The 16,641-nt window shown below is 30.0% G+C and overlaps 2 protein-coding genes across 2 annotated transcripts in view; one reads left to right on the forward strand and one right to left on the reverse strand.

Moving 5' to 3' along the window:
• The window catches only part of LOC106685289 (protein furry), a 290,462-nt gene that overhangs the window by 126,653 nt on the left and 147,168 nt on the right, over positions 1-16,641 (forward strand). The window lies entirely within an intron of this gene.
• LOC106685288 (FMRFamide receptor) overlaps positions 1-16,641 on the reverse strand; it is a 203,057-nt gene that overhangs the window by 40,803 nt on the left and 145,613 nt on the right. Inside the window, exon 6 of the mRNA XM_067046001.1 lies at positions 10,715-10,781. Coding sequence (XP_066902102.1) covers positions 10,715-10,781 — 67 coding nt within the window. The remainder of the gene's footprint in view (positions 1-10,714; positions 10,782-16,641) is intronic.

The following is a 16,641-nucleotide window of genomic DNA, read 5'->3' on the forward strand; positions in this document are numbered from 1 at the left end:
AGGTGTGAGGATATTGAAGGCCATTTGAACTGAGGCTGTTTCTGAGTGTTCTTACGGCCATTTCGTCTTAGAGACACAATATTATTCGAAGATCCTCACATAGGCAAGTTCCAATGGAGTGGGTATTACTACTTCATGCTGGAAAACGAAGTAACGTAGTTGCAAAGGGAAGAAGCTCTTATCATTTTGAGGTCAGCTTTGTTCTGTGACTCTGCTGTTCTGGAGGTATACGACTACTATAAAAAAAATTGCAACGCTCTCTGTAATGGTAGGCAATTCGTTCCACTGAATTGCTTGCAAGATGAAATACAGTTATCATTATTAATAATTTGTTCATTCCTATCCTGGCTCTCGACCCTGAGGTTAGCCCAAGTATCTCCCCATGGAGTTCAGGAAACCTATACTAGTTAATCACGTTATTCCTTTTTTGTTAGAAAAATTTTCTTGAGGGTATATAACGACTCTATCTGTGCAGAATGCAACTTGAAGTACACTCTTTCCATCTGTAACAAATGATCGGTTTTTTGTAAATTCCTAAATTTAATTAGTTTTTCTACTTCTTCTTCTCATAATAATGTATATGATTGGACATAAGTCACCTCCCAAATCTTTACCGTTTCTATTCACCAATTCTTCTTCTGGTTAACCTTAAATATTATAGGCCAAATCCCTTCGCCAGGCCATCCTGGCTATACCCTCTCTCTACTTTTCCTTCATGCCTCCCACTCATAGAAATATTCATTTAAACTGTTGAATTAATTTTAACTTAACTCTATGTTATTGCTTCCTAGTTGTAAAAATCATATTCCAATATCAATTTTACATTTTATTTTATAATACAAATAGTTCTGATAGAGTTTACTGTTATATGACTCCGTTAATTTGCGTATTGCGAATTAAAATATTGAATATGGTCCATTATTTTAGAAAAGCTTATATATTATAATATGAAATATGAATCACTTATAACCAGTTGTAACCAAATGACGATCATGAGGTACATCATAGCTTCATATAAACGTTACGTAAAATAAACTGTCACCACACTTGCCCTCCCACTTGCCTCCAAGTTAATCGAAGCTGTCAAGAAGAGTGACAGATCGAGTCCTCTAATGTGTCTTGGACCCCCCCCCCCTAAATTAGCTGTCTTTCTGTCCCGCCCCTGCTCTTCCTGAAGGTAATGTCCTCACCATTACCTCAGCGTCGTCAGGGATCAGCTGCGTATTGAGTGTTATAGAACAGCAATTTTTAGCGATAGAAAACAGAATAATTTCCAGTAGATTTTCCGATATCACCGTATCGAAATTTAATATTTCATAGGATATTTTTCGTCTAATCATCAGTAATGAAATATGCATATTTATAGATGTCCCCTTTCTCTGTAAAATTCTTTTTTTCCTTTCACGTTGTATATTTGCCTTGTATATTTCATCTTCCATCAATATTCAGCTATCATATTTACATCTTCTTTGATGCCTTTTTCTCATTTCCTTTATATCTTGGTGAAAGCATCCCACTTTTCCTCTCCGACTATATCTCGATTTTCAAGACATTCACCAGCCCACATATGAAAGAAGAAATTATTGGACCATTATACTCGCTAAAATATGTTTAATTAATTTTCATTATATCTATTATCGTTTATTACTTATAGTTTGATTTTCTCTTGTTTTGACTAATGTATATATGTTTTTTATCTTATTGGAATAATGTTCTTTCCTATTTTGTCTCGTGTTGGATCCAGCAACAAGTAGTTTTAAAATTTATAATACTTTTATTCCTATTACCTTGACACATTATTTCTATGTCTAATTGTTTAAAAACTCTACTGTCACATTCTTACGTAATTACTTTTTGACGAATCAGGCATGTCAAACCGCAGTGAAATCATCTTTACATCTTATTTATGAGCTTGATAAGGATAGTTTTTACATATGAACATTTTTTAAAGCTTAGCTCATAAGCGTCGAATTGCTTTTGTAAGTCAGGGGTCAATTGCCTTAGTTTTTAACCCTTATCTGTTGGTACAATGTTATAGATTATATCAATATAAACTTAATAATAATAATAATATTAACTTTACCCAATTATAATTATTACGTAATTAGCTTTACTGAAAATATTAATTTTATAATACGTACTATTGGAGTATTTGATAAATAAAATAAAATTTAATTAATCGTTATCATAAATTATGATTATTGGATTTGTTGTGGATTGGATTTATTTTATCATTATTGGACTCCTATAAAAAATGTTTTATTATATACCATTATTTATGTTTTATAAAGTTTTTTTACTTTAACATACCTATGTATACAATACATTGCAATCATTGCAAAATTTAGAATTCCAATTTTCACCGAAAACACACTTTTTGAGGTGTCCTGAGTCCTTGTAATCAAATAACTAAGTCTAAGCAAAATAGTCAGAAACGAAAAGTCGTATAAAACTGAAATTATATATTTAAGGTGGGTGTCGGATTTATACATCTGATTTTGTAAATTTATTTTATCACATTTTGGTGCTTCTCAATGTAAAATCAAGACACCATGAATCTTTGTTAAATGGCTGCCTTTAAAGTAGGTTTAATTTTGTTTGTTTAGAATAATTAACTATCACAAATATTTTTCATTAGTGCAAAATAGATAAATATAAACTATGAAAGGATTTGGTATTTAATTTAAGAAGATAAGTGGAAAAATCAATTTTTCAGATTTAAAAATTCTTTTCTGAAAATATGAATAGTAATATAGACGTATCATGGGAAAATTTTAGAAATAATGATATATTATATAGAATGGTGTAGAAGAGAATAGAGAATGACGAAAAAAAAATATTAAAAAAGGTATATTCTAACATGAGTTTGATTGTTGACACTTTCGCAGTTTTGTTACTTATTTAGATTGGCTTATCACCATGGTTATTAAATAATGACTTTTAAATTTTACTTAACCTATATATAAGTCTTTCTGTTAACAGAATGATTAAATCCATAAAATCATTCTTTTTATTTCCAATGATCATTCTATAACAATTTAGCATTGAATAAATGGTCAATAGTACATTTTATTAAACTATTTATTTTTATTTTTTTTGTATCTCTGCAATACTTTTACAAAAGAGAATAAGAGAAAATATAAAATTTTGCAACAAGAAATATTATTTGTTTAAAATTTATTTATTACTATTTACGACTGTATTAGAAATATTATTAAATGTACTTTTATGGAAATCACTGTTAAAATGCTCATTTGGAAAATTAATGTGGGAGGGTAATACCTCATTGGCTAATATAAAAAATATCTGTTTGAAACGAGCGAGAATTCATTTAAATTCAAAGTAGGTCGGTAAGTAAAAGTTGTTTGATGCGAGCACTGCACCAGATTTTTTTTTTGCACATTGATCTGTATATATTCAAGTGACAGCGCCTCTCCTGTAAGCTTTTTTTTTTATCCCTTTAAAAGGCCATTAGTCTTACCATTTGAAATTTAAATGGAGTGAATTAAAGTTTTAGAGTGGTGAGAATGCGTGGTATACTAAAAGCCTATACTCTAATTTAGAGGTTTTTGTTTAGTCCATTGGTCCATTGTATTTTCAAGAAGGGATTACCCTCTCCATTTTTAATTTCTAAATCTTTATCTTAATTGGTTGAGGTCGAACAATGTGTGCTAATTAGTGGGAGAGCTGCCTTTGTCAGACCTTTTTTTGGTGGGATTTTAATCTTTGAAATGTCAGGCTGTCGACATTTTTGAATAGAGAATCCTCCAATTAAATTTTCTTGAGAATTTTTATTCGGAAAAAAATTCTTTCATTTTTGGATTTTTTATTAATTTTAGCAATTAAATGTTGACGAATTATATCAATTTTCTACTTTTCACTTTAAAATATTATGATTATTAATTCACCTATTTCCAATAATAAAATATTAATAATAGTAATATACAATAGAATTTTTTTTTTAAATTAGAATAAATATGGTGCATAACTTTCAAATGGTCAATTGATTGAATCGTTTGGTTACTGTATTCATTCCTGGAAAACATCGGAGTTTGTATTTAATGGTGTGTCAGTCTTATGAAAATTGTTACTTATATTTCGCACAAAAAGGAAATTATTAATTTTCTTTTGATTAATTTGATTTCGATTAGTGTGTAGGATATAATAAAAAAAATCAAAAAATAAATGTTAAATGTAAAGCTCATAAATAAATAATATCATAAAAATCATACTGAAATGAAATAAAAAAAAAAAATTGTGACTAAAGGCACCTGAGGATTATTACATTGTCCAGATCTTTAGTACAAAAACCGAGCTTGTCTATAATACTACTGAAGTATGTTTACGCGCGAGTATGATGATTTAATTATAAATTAGGTGAAGGAATTGGTTTTGTTTAATGGAAAATGTGGAAGAGAACTGGGGATTGATGTTAAGAATACCAAAAAAAGGTAGTAGGAATGATAAAGCGTTTTTGAAGGAAGTAGTGCAGTTAGTCAATAGGTTAAGATTTGAAGAGTGAATAATCCCTAACCACCCAAACCCACTAGTTTCTAACCTTGCTTTCTTTTCGATTCCTGACAATTCTGCGAGGTGACTGAAAAGAAAATGGCCACGAGACCTGCTTATATAAAACGTCAGTAGATTGCTACCAATGGGTAGTTTCTCTGCACGCCTGTATAGGAATGTTTTATATAATATACAGTTGTAAATAGCAATAAATAAATTAAAAAAAAAAAATGAGTGAATAAAGGAACGTAGAGTGAAGAAATGGAGAATGCAGAGTTTTTGTTCTGAAGAATTAGAAATAGAAAACAAAAAAAAGCTGAAAAGTTTTGCTCTTGTAAAATTAGGAAGAAACCACTTCAATTTGGTATGCAAAGACATGAGAGCGCCTGGGAAATTCGAAGAAAAAATTTGTAAATTTCTTCATGTCCCCCAGCGACCATAGTCAAGGTGGAAAAAAGCAAGAGAAGATAATAGGAATATCGTACAATTTTAGGAATTGGTCATGGACAGCTATTGGCTTTTGTGAGACCTGAGAAATTGGATTATTCATGGTAAGGAACTGAACGAAGATGATTTCAAGGTTTTTGCTGTTGACTGGAAGTTAATTGGTGGATTATTGATATTAAATAAGAGATAGTGAGGGAGGAAATTCAGAAGGGTGTTTGGAATCTATAGAATTTGAAGGATAGAAGGATAGGTAAGTTTAGAAATCTATATCATAGTGATTTCGGTAAGATCTTCAATGTTAATGAAGAAAAAGGTTTATTTGAAATAAATGACCTTCATTTGCTTTTTACAAAACGATTAGAAGGTTATCCTAGAGGAAAAAATGCAAACTGGGTTTGATATGCGGTGAATGAAACTATTAAGCCCAAACTGTGAAGTTTAAAATTCAAATATAATATTGGAGAGATTAATTAACAAAACAAATCAAATCAGATATGCGAGCTGTTAAAGCCCAAAAGAGTATTTTTTTTCTTTTGTATTTACTTCCAAGTGGTTTTTTGGTGTTTGTTAGTTATAAGTTAATTTTTTTTTATAACAATTCAGTTTTTATTTTTTGTAATTAAAATTAAATTAGTATTTATTACGCGCTTAAGGGGGTTTGTTGTGGTGCTTAAACGATATAAATATATCGCTGCGGCTGCTCATTATTACAACATTGCGAGGTGCAATGAAATTAGTGCCTAAAAACAGACTGATAAGGCAGTCCGCAGCCTAGAGTTTAGAGTCTAGAGTCGGCAGTCAGGAGGTCAGGACTTTCTAACTCACCAGACTACTTGATCTTCGTGGTTCACCTTACTCGTGACCTTCACCCAACGCTCGACATATCGTCTCAACAACTGCAGTTTATGAGAGTAGAAGTGAGAAATATTGATATGCCCATATCGACCCTACTGTGAGTGACCTTTTTTCCTTTCAACTTTGTTTGTTTTGTTTCATTATTTTTTTTCTTATCACAAACAGAAATACTATTTGTTTTTTATAACGAAGATTCTCTTAATTTTGTATATATATATATAAAAATATTATCTTTTTTACTTCACACACTTTTATTTTTTATAACAACATTACCATTCATTTTTTTATTTTCATGTGTTTATATTTTAATTAAATTAAATTTGTATATCAGTTGGAAGGTTTTTTTATTCTTTAATTTTTTCTTCATTATTTTGTTTTTTTGTGATATTCATTTCAGGTCCTCCGTTTTTTATTTTGTATCACTCGAACCAGCAAACAATTTTTCTCTGGGGAAGAGGTCGGTTTTTTCATTCACGAAACGCCCCTCACCCCAACACCAGCAAAAATTAAAATATAAATGTATCCACCCCCGTACTCTTCTCAACACTTCATACATTTTAATAAAAACCAAACATAATAATAAATTTATAAGAGTATATAATTCTATTTGAACCGACTCTTAAAAGACGATATGAACAAACCTTGATTTTTAGGTATTTAGCTTCCGAAGATGAAAACGTTGGTTAATAATACTAAACTTATAAATAGGAATTTTATGTTTGTAATTATAAATTGTTTGTATTTTTACCTTGCCAAAAGATTAGGATTCAACAATTGACCTAATAAATGGCTCCAGTTTCATCTTGATATCATGTAAATATTTTTTTGTTATGTTGTAGAATATTTATAATAGATATTTCTTTGTTAAAAAAATATCTAAATAAAATAAAGTAAAAATAATAGCACTTCAATTAACTATAGTAATCTTTCTAATTTTTTATTAATAAATTTTATTATTTCTTTAGTAAAATATAATTTCTTTATGGTATGTGTTTTGAAAAAGCACAACTATAACTATACTAGCTTTGATAAAATTTTGGGTAATTCAAAGGATCTTGAAAATATTATAACTAAAATGCCTCTTATTTGTGTCAGCAGATAGTATTAGTTGAAAAAAAAAACTACATACAATTACTTTGTTTAATACTGTTTTGCCTGAGTTTAAGTAGGCGCTAAGTTGATGCTTAGAAGAAGACTGAAGGTAATGTTACGTGCGGAGGAGACTTACAATTTCAGGCCTTACAATTTATTCCGACAGTTAAGTAATTCCCACTTAAGGATCTTATTACTTTAATTGAAACACCCCTTGCGTGTAACTAGTTTTAGGTGAATTTATGAGCCCATTCCTTGGGTAATGTTCATCTTCTTGATATAATGTGGTTTAAATCTTCGCTATTCCTGCAATATTTGTTATGTATATTTTCGTTAAATTTATACATAATAGTACGGGCACCTAAAAACTTTAATTAAAAATGTCACTGTTAACTACACCAGTGACTAGGATTATACTAGCCACTGTGCTCAACTACAGAACTTAAAACTTATAAGAACTATTCGTATGTTTTATAATTACGTATATTTATGTGCCTATTAATTGAAAGCAAAACTTTTCGTATGCTAACTTCTTAAGAGTTGTATAAAATTTAGCTGAGTGATAGATAATATTCCGGGATTTTTTTTTAAATATTTATTTATTGCTATTTACAACTGTACATTATAATACATTTATTAAATCTGATCTAAGTTAAATTGGAGTGTTACAGGCGTGTAGAGAAACTACCCATTGGTAGCACTCTAATTCCGGGATTAAAATGAGAAATAATCGAAAGAAAAATGCTAAAATAATATACAAGCATTATTACAAAATGGAAGATTATTGATTGACCGTGTGTAAAGATGAAAGGAATATGGTCCGGGTGCGGTAAAAAAAAACAAACTCAAATAGTAGAATATACTATTTTATTGAGCCAACGTTTCGCCCCACGTTGCAGGGCTTCGTCAGGGCTAAAAAAGATACAAACACATAGTTACAAAAGGAAAACAAAAACATAAGTATAAAATAACAGGGGTATAAAATGTAAAAAAGTAAGATTTTCGTTATTGTGGCACAACTGCCGTCCCCACTCCTCCCATTACCAACGGTCATTTTTGTTTTGACTGCCGTCAAAATAGGTATGCATTCTGTCTCATCATTTGATTTGTATTCTTTTTTCTCTTTACATCTCTTTATTTATATTTTCTTTGATATTTCTTTTCTTATCTATCTGTTACTATTACCCTTTACATTTACTATTTACTACCTTTAATTTTTCTTATTATATCTTACTTTTTTACATTTTATACCCCTGTTATTTTATACTTATGTTTTTGTTTTCCTTTTGTAACTATGTGTTTGTATCTTTTTTAGCCCTGACGAAGCCCTGCAACGTGGGGCGAAACGTTGGCTCAATAAAATAGTATATTCTACTATTTGAGTTGTTTTTTTTTACCGCTAATGATAATTAATATTCAGAGATCAAAATGAAAAATAATCGAGAAAAAATGCAGAAATAATATGCTAGTATTATTTTAAAAAATTAAAATTTTTATACTTTTATTTTGATGAAGTTATATTTGTTGGAGAGAACATCAATTCTTCGTACGTTTTACAAAATTAACATTTGACGTTTAACAAAATCTAACTTACTAATAAGCTCATGAATAGCGTTAGGAACCGTCAATGGTTGCTAATATTAAATTTGCTGGGATCAAAATAGTGTTGCTATAGGACAGTACAAGGCTGTTTAGTTTACAGGACCAAGGAAGGCCTTTTTACAATTGGGCGTACGGTAAGTGACGCCTTTGAAACCCGACATCATTATGCCAGACGCGTATATTTTCTTCTTATGGCTTTAAATCAAGTTTCCTTCCATCTGCATATCAAAGGAATAGAAAAGAGTTCATAACAACGCGACCCAGATAATAGTTGATCTAGCGTTTGAAGACAAGCGAGAGTTACTTTTTAATGAATATTGGTCACTTCTTCATTTCATAATTTCTTCCTTTTGTATTTATTATATTCACATTTTAATCATAATGGCTTAGATTATATATAAATACTAAAATTAAAATAATTAATCCAACTCTGATTTTATGAATGTAAATGAAATTATGAAAATAATATGTAATGTAAATAAATATGAAAATAAATGATTCGTTTTAGAAATGAAGTAGAGTTATTTTGCCACTATAGTGAAAAATCAAATGAGTTTTGGATTTACATGTATATTGACTTGGAATGAATGGGGATCGGAATAGAGGGTTTAAAATCGAACAAAAAACGATCGCAGTTCTCATATGTATATACTGGTCCTTTTGAAGCACCAGTCTCAATTTTTTTAATGTTAATAAAACCATTATAATATTATAATTTTTTATATTGTTATTTCCAATTATTTTTGGTAGGAGGTTAAAGTATACTAAGTAAATAAAAAATTCTAAATAGGTTAAATGTTTTAAAAGAATAATTTCGAAATCGGCATACCTCTATAATCAAACAATTTGTTTCCCTAATTGATTAAAGTAACTATCTTGGGAGGGCTGTTAATTGGTGCAAGACTGGATTTAAAAATGTTATATAAAGTGTAAAATTCTTATTCTGACTTTTACCGACCTGCCGAGGTATAATTATTTTCGTCTCTTCCTTCATGACTTCCTTTGAAGTACAGTCTCAGTGACAGTGTCAGTATCTACAATTTTTACGATCTCTTGGACAACATAGAAGTTTTTATGCTATTTAGAAACATTTCATGATACTTTTAGCAATTTTAGATCAATTTTGTTTTTATGTTTTCAAATATTTGGCCACTTTTGCATTGTTTTGATATATTAAATTGATTTTTTTCTAATTAAAAAAAAATCAATTCATAGATGAGATAACTACACATATTAAGTGGTTCGAAAAAATTATCTTCTGGAAATCATATGGGAAAATTATACGATGTTTAGAACAAAAATTCTTGGCTGACCGACCTCAAAATTGTTATTGACATTTATACTGGAGTAACAAAACGCTGAAGGTTTCAGATTGGATTACCTTCAAGTACCACATGTACCTATCACGTCGACGTTCAGTCGTTACAAATCGATTTTGCGACAATGATGCTGCTCACTGCCAATATATTGATGAGAAACATGTGGATGATATTGAAAATAACCATTATAATTAAATGTATTTTTTAAAACTTGATTTTTATAAATTCGGTTGAATTTCCCTATTTTTTATTTTAAACATCTCTTATGTTTTTTATCTCATATTTATGTGAAAATAAATACTTATCATGTATTCTTATTGATTTTTTTTTATTACATAAAAATCTAATCTCAACTGATGAATCTTGAAGGAATCGAACCTCCTATGTTCTAAAGAAGTTTTTGGAGGATAGTTGTAGTATGAAACTAAGAAAGGATTCGTTTGCCTGCTATGTAGAGAATGAAGAGCAACTCAGCGTAGTTCTTAAAATAATTTCTTCATCAGAAGAAGAAGTATTTCTAAAAAATATTAATATTGGCTCTAGATATTTCAATATTTTTCGTTTGCGTATAATTATAATATGGTTTTATGAGAGCCTTTTGCTGTGTATATTTGTTAATTTTATGAGTGCATTCTTTGACTTTCTTAGAATTGTCATCTTCAGGCTAAAACTTTTCTAAAAATATTTCTAAACCTTTTAACTCTAGTTATAATGGTTATGAATTAAAAATTTATTGTTTCGGTTTTGGAGGAATCTGCATAATTGGACTGAAGCATAATAATTAATTATTCATGAATCTAATTCTTCTTTACAATGTTATTAAAGCATTTTTGTGTTAGTGGGATGATATAGTTGAGACGGTGAGATAATATGATAGAGTCCCGACTCACCTACTCCTTTCGGCTCCGTAGCGACCGGCGTTTGACTCACGCACTATGTACACACCAACTCCAGAGTCTAAAATAAAAAAAACAAGATCACTCAACGAGGTGTACTGAATGAGTTCGTAATAGATGCTTACCGTTGTTTAATACTGCTGTTGGTTTCGTTGATTCTACGTTTGAAAAAACCACTTAACGTTTAGTCCCCTCAGTAAACGATACTTTTCAATAATACAATTTTAAGTAGATAAAATTGCCTAGAGTATCCTAAGAGTAGGTCAGACAATATTCACACTTTAATTATAGTTACTCCGCACATAATACTACACATTAAAAAAAAAACGAAATTTACTTATCTAACTACATAATTGGACTTTATGTTCAGTAATTAACTTTTGTAATCGATCAAGAAAAAAATCGGCCCCATCATAAAATTTGAGGATGTATGTTCCAAGGGAAAAGTACCCAAAAATCTAATCCTAATGTCCACGTCTTTTCTATGAAACTACTAGATCTATTTTTTTGTTCAGATTTTGATTTTAATTTAATAGAACCAAAGTTACGTAAACTTTTATTTTAAAGGTAATTAAATTATCTACAAGACAATGTGAAAAACAGTACCATTAGGAACGATATAGTACACCTATTAAACTTTTTACCTATGATTTTTAGAAATATTTGGGTAGGTTCCTATGATCCTATCCATTTTTTGTTTATCATTTTTAGGAATAATACGAAAACTAATCCTGTCCTGTAACATTCTACGTTCTCATTAGTCTTATCCTAGATACTCGGAAGTAAAGCTTTTAATTAGGTCAATATTATTTAAGATACAACAAAAAATCTGTAATGTTTATTGCATCCAAACCTGTTTAGAAAGTTGTGTCAGTAGAATTACCAAATACTATATTTGTGTGTTGCTCATTAATGAAATGAATTATTTATTCAAAAATGAAGCATTGTATGATATTTTTCTACTTTATTAAAACGAAGTAAATAAAAAAAAAAATATTACGTTAAAAGAAACAATACAATTTATAGTAAAATTTAATCTCCAATGTTCAGACAAATAATAAAAGAAGTCTTAAGTAAAAGTATATACAATACTGCTTTGAAGGCATAAATAAATAATTGATTAGAATTTTCATGATTCCTAAGTAGTTTTCAATCATTTGGAACAATGATTTTTAAAAAAAAAAATTGTTTTATTTTATCTTTTGATTTTCATTTATTTTCTTGCCTATTTATTAGTTTTACTATTATTTAATTGTTTTGTCCCTAGCGACGTCTTAAATAGTGTTACGGCCAACACTGTATGGTTATCCTGTGTAGACATTATTTGGTCTTTTTTCATTTATTTGCAACTTCGACGCTCAACATATGTTCATAAAAAGCTATCGTCTTTCTTTTGTTAAAAATGTAGTTTGTTAATTAATTTTGTGATTGTGATTCAAATGTCTTACCAAGTTTGGACCCACTCGCATATTGACATTTTCTTATTTCATAGAATGTAACACATATGAAAAACATATTTATTCTTTGTCAATTGTCCTTTTGAGAATTATGTATATATCGTATAATTTTTCTATTTTTACTAATGTAAAATTTATATTCTTTTCTTTATGTTGTGATATATTTTTATGAAATAGGTCCTTTAGGTTATGATATACATATATTTATGCACTTTTTTCTCTTTATTTTAGGTTAGCAAATTAAGTATAGCTCATATATTTTATATTTTTATCCAATAAACCGTAAACGTGGTGACCGACTTTTAAAAACTATCTCTCCGTTGCAAGAGGGCTACGGCAGCCACAAATGGACTCATTTACTTATTGGCATTTGACAATAATTAGCTAGCGATATAATTTAATATTTGTATTTAACTATTATATAGCTTTAAAATAATTAATATGAAGTAATCAATATTTTTCTAACCCACTCGTTGGTTTTTATTTTTTCAATTTTATAGTTTTGATTATGCTCTTAATTTAGTTCCCAATGCATTCTGTCGTTTTCGTATACAAGCTGTGTTTACTGTAAAGCCATATACTCACGGAGGTACTGATCAGTTCCTTTCCAGTACCTCCGTGTGCATACGGCCTGAATATTAATAAAAAGGAATTATTAATTTTTAATTATTATATTAGATGTAAAGTTTTTTGTTTGTTTTTTTATCTCGTGGAATTCTCATGGTGCTGCTGACTAATGATGAAATTCCTTAAACAATAATAGTAATGGTTTGGAGGCTAGTAATGAACCGGTTGATGATGATGCGGTTGTCGATAAAGCTAAGTGCTCCTTCTAAATAAATTATTTGTGGCTAGACGAATCTTTTCATTCAGTATACACTTACCATCAGCGGGCGAACGTTTTAAACACGGGATGTTCGAACCTCCTTTACTACTCATCTTTAAATTAATTTTGTGCTATGGAACATGATTACTTTTTTTATGTTAAAGAACTCTTAGGCCTGTAGATAAGAATATTATGTGAGTTAATAATTGAGTTAGCTGGAAAGGTTGGGCAAATATGGACCATTATTCTGAGTGCTGGGATATAGAGAGCCCTTTGAGGGGGTAGCCCTTCTTGCTTTTTGTCAAGAGCAAAGACTCCATCTGAGCAGGAATTGAAGGGAGGATATTACTTTTATAATATACTATCATATTGTATAAACATATAGATCGCATGTATAAAAAAAAATGTAATATTACTTGTTTATCTGTTAAATATTAAAAAATAATTAAAAGTCACTGTTATTATAAGCTAAACCCTTTACATTAGATTATGCAACAAAGCAATGCTCTATTCTCACCGTTGTTGGCTAAAATGCACGTCTTCCTATATTATCTTTATCATATCCCTAATCTCATCGGTCATTCGTGATATTTGGTATCGATGATAACAGAATTAGAAGAAGTTTAAATAGGAACTCGATGCATAGAATCCAGCCATATTTAGTTATATAGAACATTCATCTGCAAATATTTACGTATATCTGGCTGTTTTAAAACTCTCAATAATTACCCAGTTAATTTTTAATGTTCCAAGTTATCTTTTATTAATAACAGAGTGTTATAGTCTATTAAAATACAAATATTGTATTAGTAATATATTCTTAATATTCACATAATATTCTTATCTACGTTTCTATTGACTACATAGCTTTACCGGGATTGAACAAACCAGGAAAGAATAACGAATTGGAGAGTATTATTCATTTCTGATATATTCAAATCGACCGATTCAGTTGTGAATAACTAGGACATATTTATACTACCCCTTTTCAGCTATAGACAGATTTAGTGCGCCGGTAGCGTATGCTGTTTGAACAGAATTATGCACTACTCAATGTATCAAATATGACCTAGCATTGAATTCAAATTTTTAAGTTTTCAAAGTTATTGACATTAGAATTCAGACCTTCATCCAGCTCGATCTTATTATCATTTGGATAATAATTGATCAAGACCAATAGTTCATTTATATTCGTTAAGATAATCAGTAATGTCGATTAGTAGAAAAAAAGCTTTTAGCATTTTAATGTCTCTAAACACTGCATTGTAATGAGTGAAGTACAAAATAAATAAATATATATATATATATATAAGTCTGCCGCTAAAGTTCGCAGTTGGTAAAGACCTGCGCCTCAACCACCTGAGCTATGGACGGCATTTACCTGTCAGTAAACCTCTAATTCATGTTCAGTGACTCAATAAACTGGGGGTAATTAAAATTACTTCAACAAAACTTTTTCCTATTTTTCCCTTTTTTGCCCTAGTTAGGACTAACGGAAACGTTTTGTGTTAGGGCTGATCTTGTCTAGTTTGGATTACAATCAACAGAGACATGAGTTTACAGAGATTGATGAAATCGAGTTCGCTAAGCCTTTAATTTATTTATTTGTCAAATTGATCTAAGTTGCATGACCTATTTTTTGAAAATATCTTTTTTACCCTTTATCTATCTGCACAATTTTGGCTTATCTTCTTCAGCTGGCGAGTTTATTAAAGTGTTCAATAATTTTAAGTGTTCCATAATAAAAGATTGATTAGCAATAAGAACCGTTTTAGATTAATGCAACATCGAAGTTTACAAATGGGCTACTATCATTTTATGAATTCTCTACCGAATAATACCGAAATAGTTCAGTATAATTTATCTTATTGTTTTTTTACCCTTTGGTCTGGTCATTTCTGACATACCGGGAGTTATCTACAGGTAATCAGCCTGTTGATTTTCATCATGTTTTTATTCTGTGTGACTGCCACGAAATAAAAATCAACCTCCTAAGGTGGATTCTAACCGGCTTCGCTGCTGTTACGAGGTTACTTAGGCGATTCCTCAACTCTCTCGGCAAGAAACGACCCTAGTTTAGTATTAACTAAGCCAAAAACGGGAACATAAATCATAGCTGTTTTCTATTCCTTTTTTTTTTTTTTTATAACTGATTTGAAAATTAGGTGTCCGATTAAAGAGAGATAAAAAATAAGTTTCTATCAGTACCTTTATTTATCTTTAACTGTTATTCTTGATTTTTCAGGCGTAAATGTTTGTTCGAGGTCTTGTTGGCAGTTGCTTTACAGTATCACCCTTAGACGTGTAAGAGTTATTTTAAACATTACTAATTAATGATATACCTATATGGTTCTTTTTCTTTTTTTTTTTTTTTGTATCATCGGAACAATAGAGGGTTATTGAAACCATCCTTCAGGCGAAAAATAGATTCCTAAAAGATGAACTTCCTTTCTCTTGGTTTCCTAAAAACAATTCAATCATGAAATCAACTTTTTTTATTCAAAAATCTGGTAGAGTCAAATGGTAATTTGAGAAGGAAGTTCCGCCCGATTTTCCAATTCCAGTACTTTTTCGAGGAATTTCATAACTGTGGTATTTGTATTTTAATGAATAATCATTCTTATATTGTCTGACCCAGAGTAGATGTTTTCCATGGAGGTTCTATAACGAGTATTAAAAATGTCTGGCTATCATAAATCATTTTTCAACTAACATTAAATTTTCTAATTTAAACCCTCCAAACTACTACTCTATATTACTGTTGAACGTAAAAAGCTATATTAAAGTTTGTATTTTCGATATTTTACTTTAGTTTAAATAACGTGTCATAAAGGCTTTTAGTGCTGTAGTCAGTTTTAAGGATATAGAGCTCCGAATGATTTATTCGTTTGTATTTTAGGTTTATCTCGATTAAAATGAACTTTATGGGGCCTCACACCTCACATACTTCTGAAAAAACTGAACCATTTTTTCGTAACTTCTGGATCAGCCGTAGAGTCATCAACTTTGACACTAAACTGTAGTTGTCATTACCAAAATCAAAATAACTTTTTTTTTCTCCCATCGGCTTTTGTACTATAATGTACATTCTTCTAAGAAGATAGATTGGTTTATGACTGAACTGCTATTTTAACGGTTGGATCATATTTCTTTTTTCTCTAAAATCATTTTGGTTGTTTTTAATTAAAGACTATTAATTGAAAATAGATCCTAGTTCGCTCTGCTAACTAATTACTGATTCTATCTCCCGCCTAGCCGTTATTATCTGTTCACTGAGGTAATAAGACGACGCAGTTGACCTTTTGTTAATTAAGCTATCGACTATACGTCATCCTGTAATGGAGAACATGTGATATATTCCACTTGTGACCGGATACGGTATGTTCTACGTTACCTGTCGGAAATTTTTTGTAGGGGATGGATGATACGATTAACTGTATGCTGTTGTGAGGAAAAATTATATATTTTTTTAAATTTTTTATTAAAATATAATTTAATAAATTAATCATCATATTCCATGATTTGTCAGATAACAGTATTTTTCATGCTCGCCCAGTCTGGCTTCTTAAGGGGCCTTCGGATTCTTTTGCCATGGTGCTAATTCAAGACGGCCTAGAAGAAGGGCCATACACACATAT

Source organism: Halyomorpha halys, unplaced genomic scaffold (genome assembly GCF_000696795.3).
Source record: "Halyomorpha halys isolate HHAL.00 unplaced genomic scaffold, Hhal_1.1 Scaffold677.1, whole genome shotgun sequence".
NCBI lineage: Eukaryota > Metazoa > Arthropoda > Insecta > Hemiptera > Pentatomidae > Halyomorpha > Halyomorpha halys.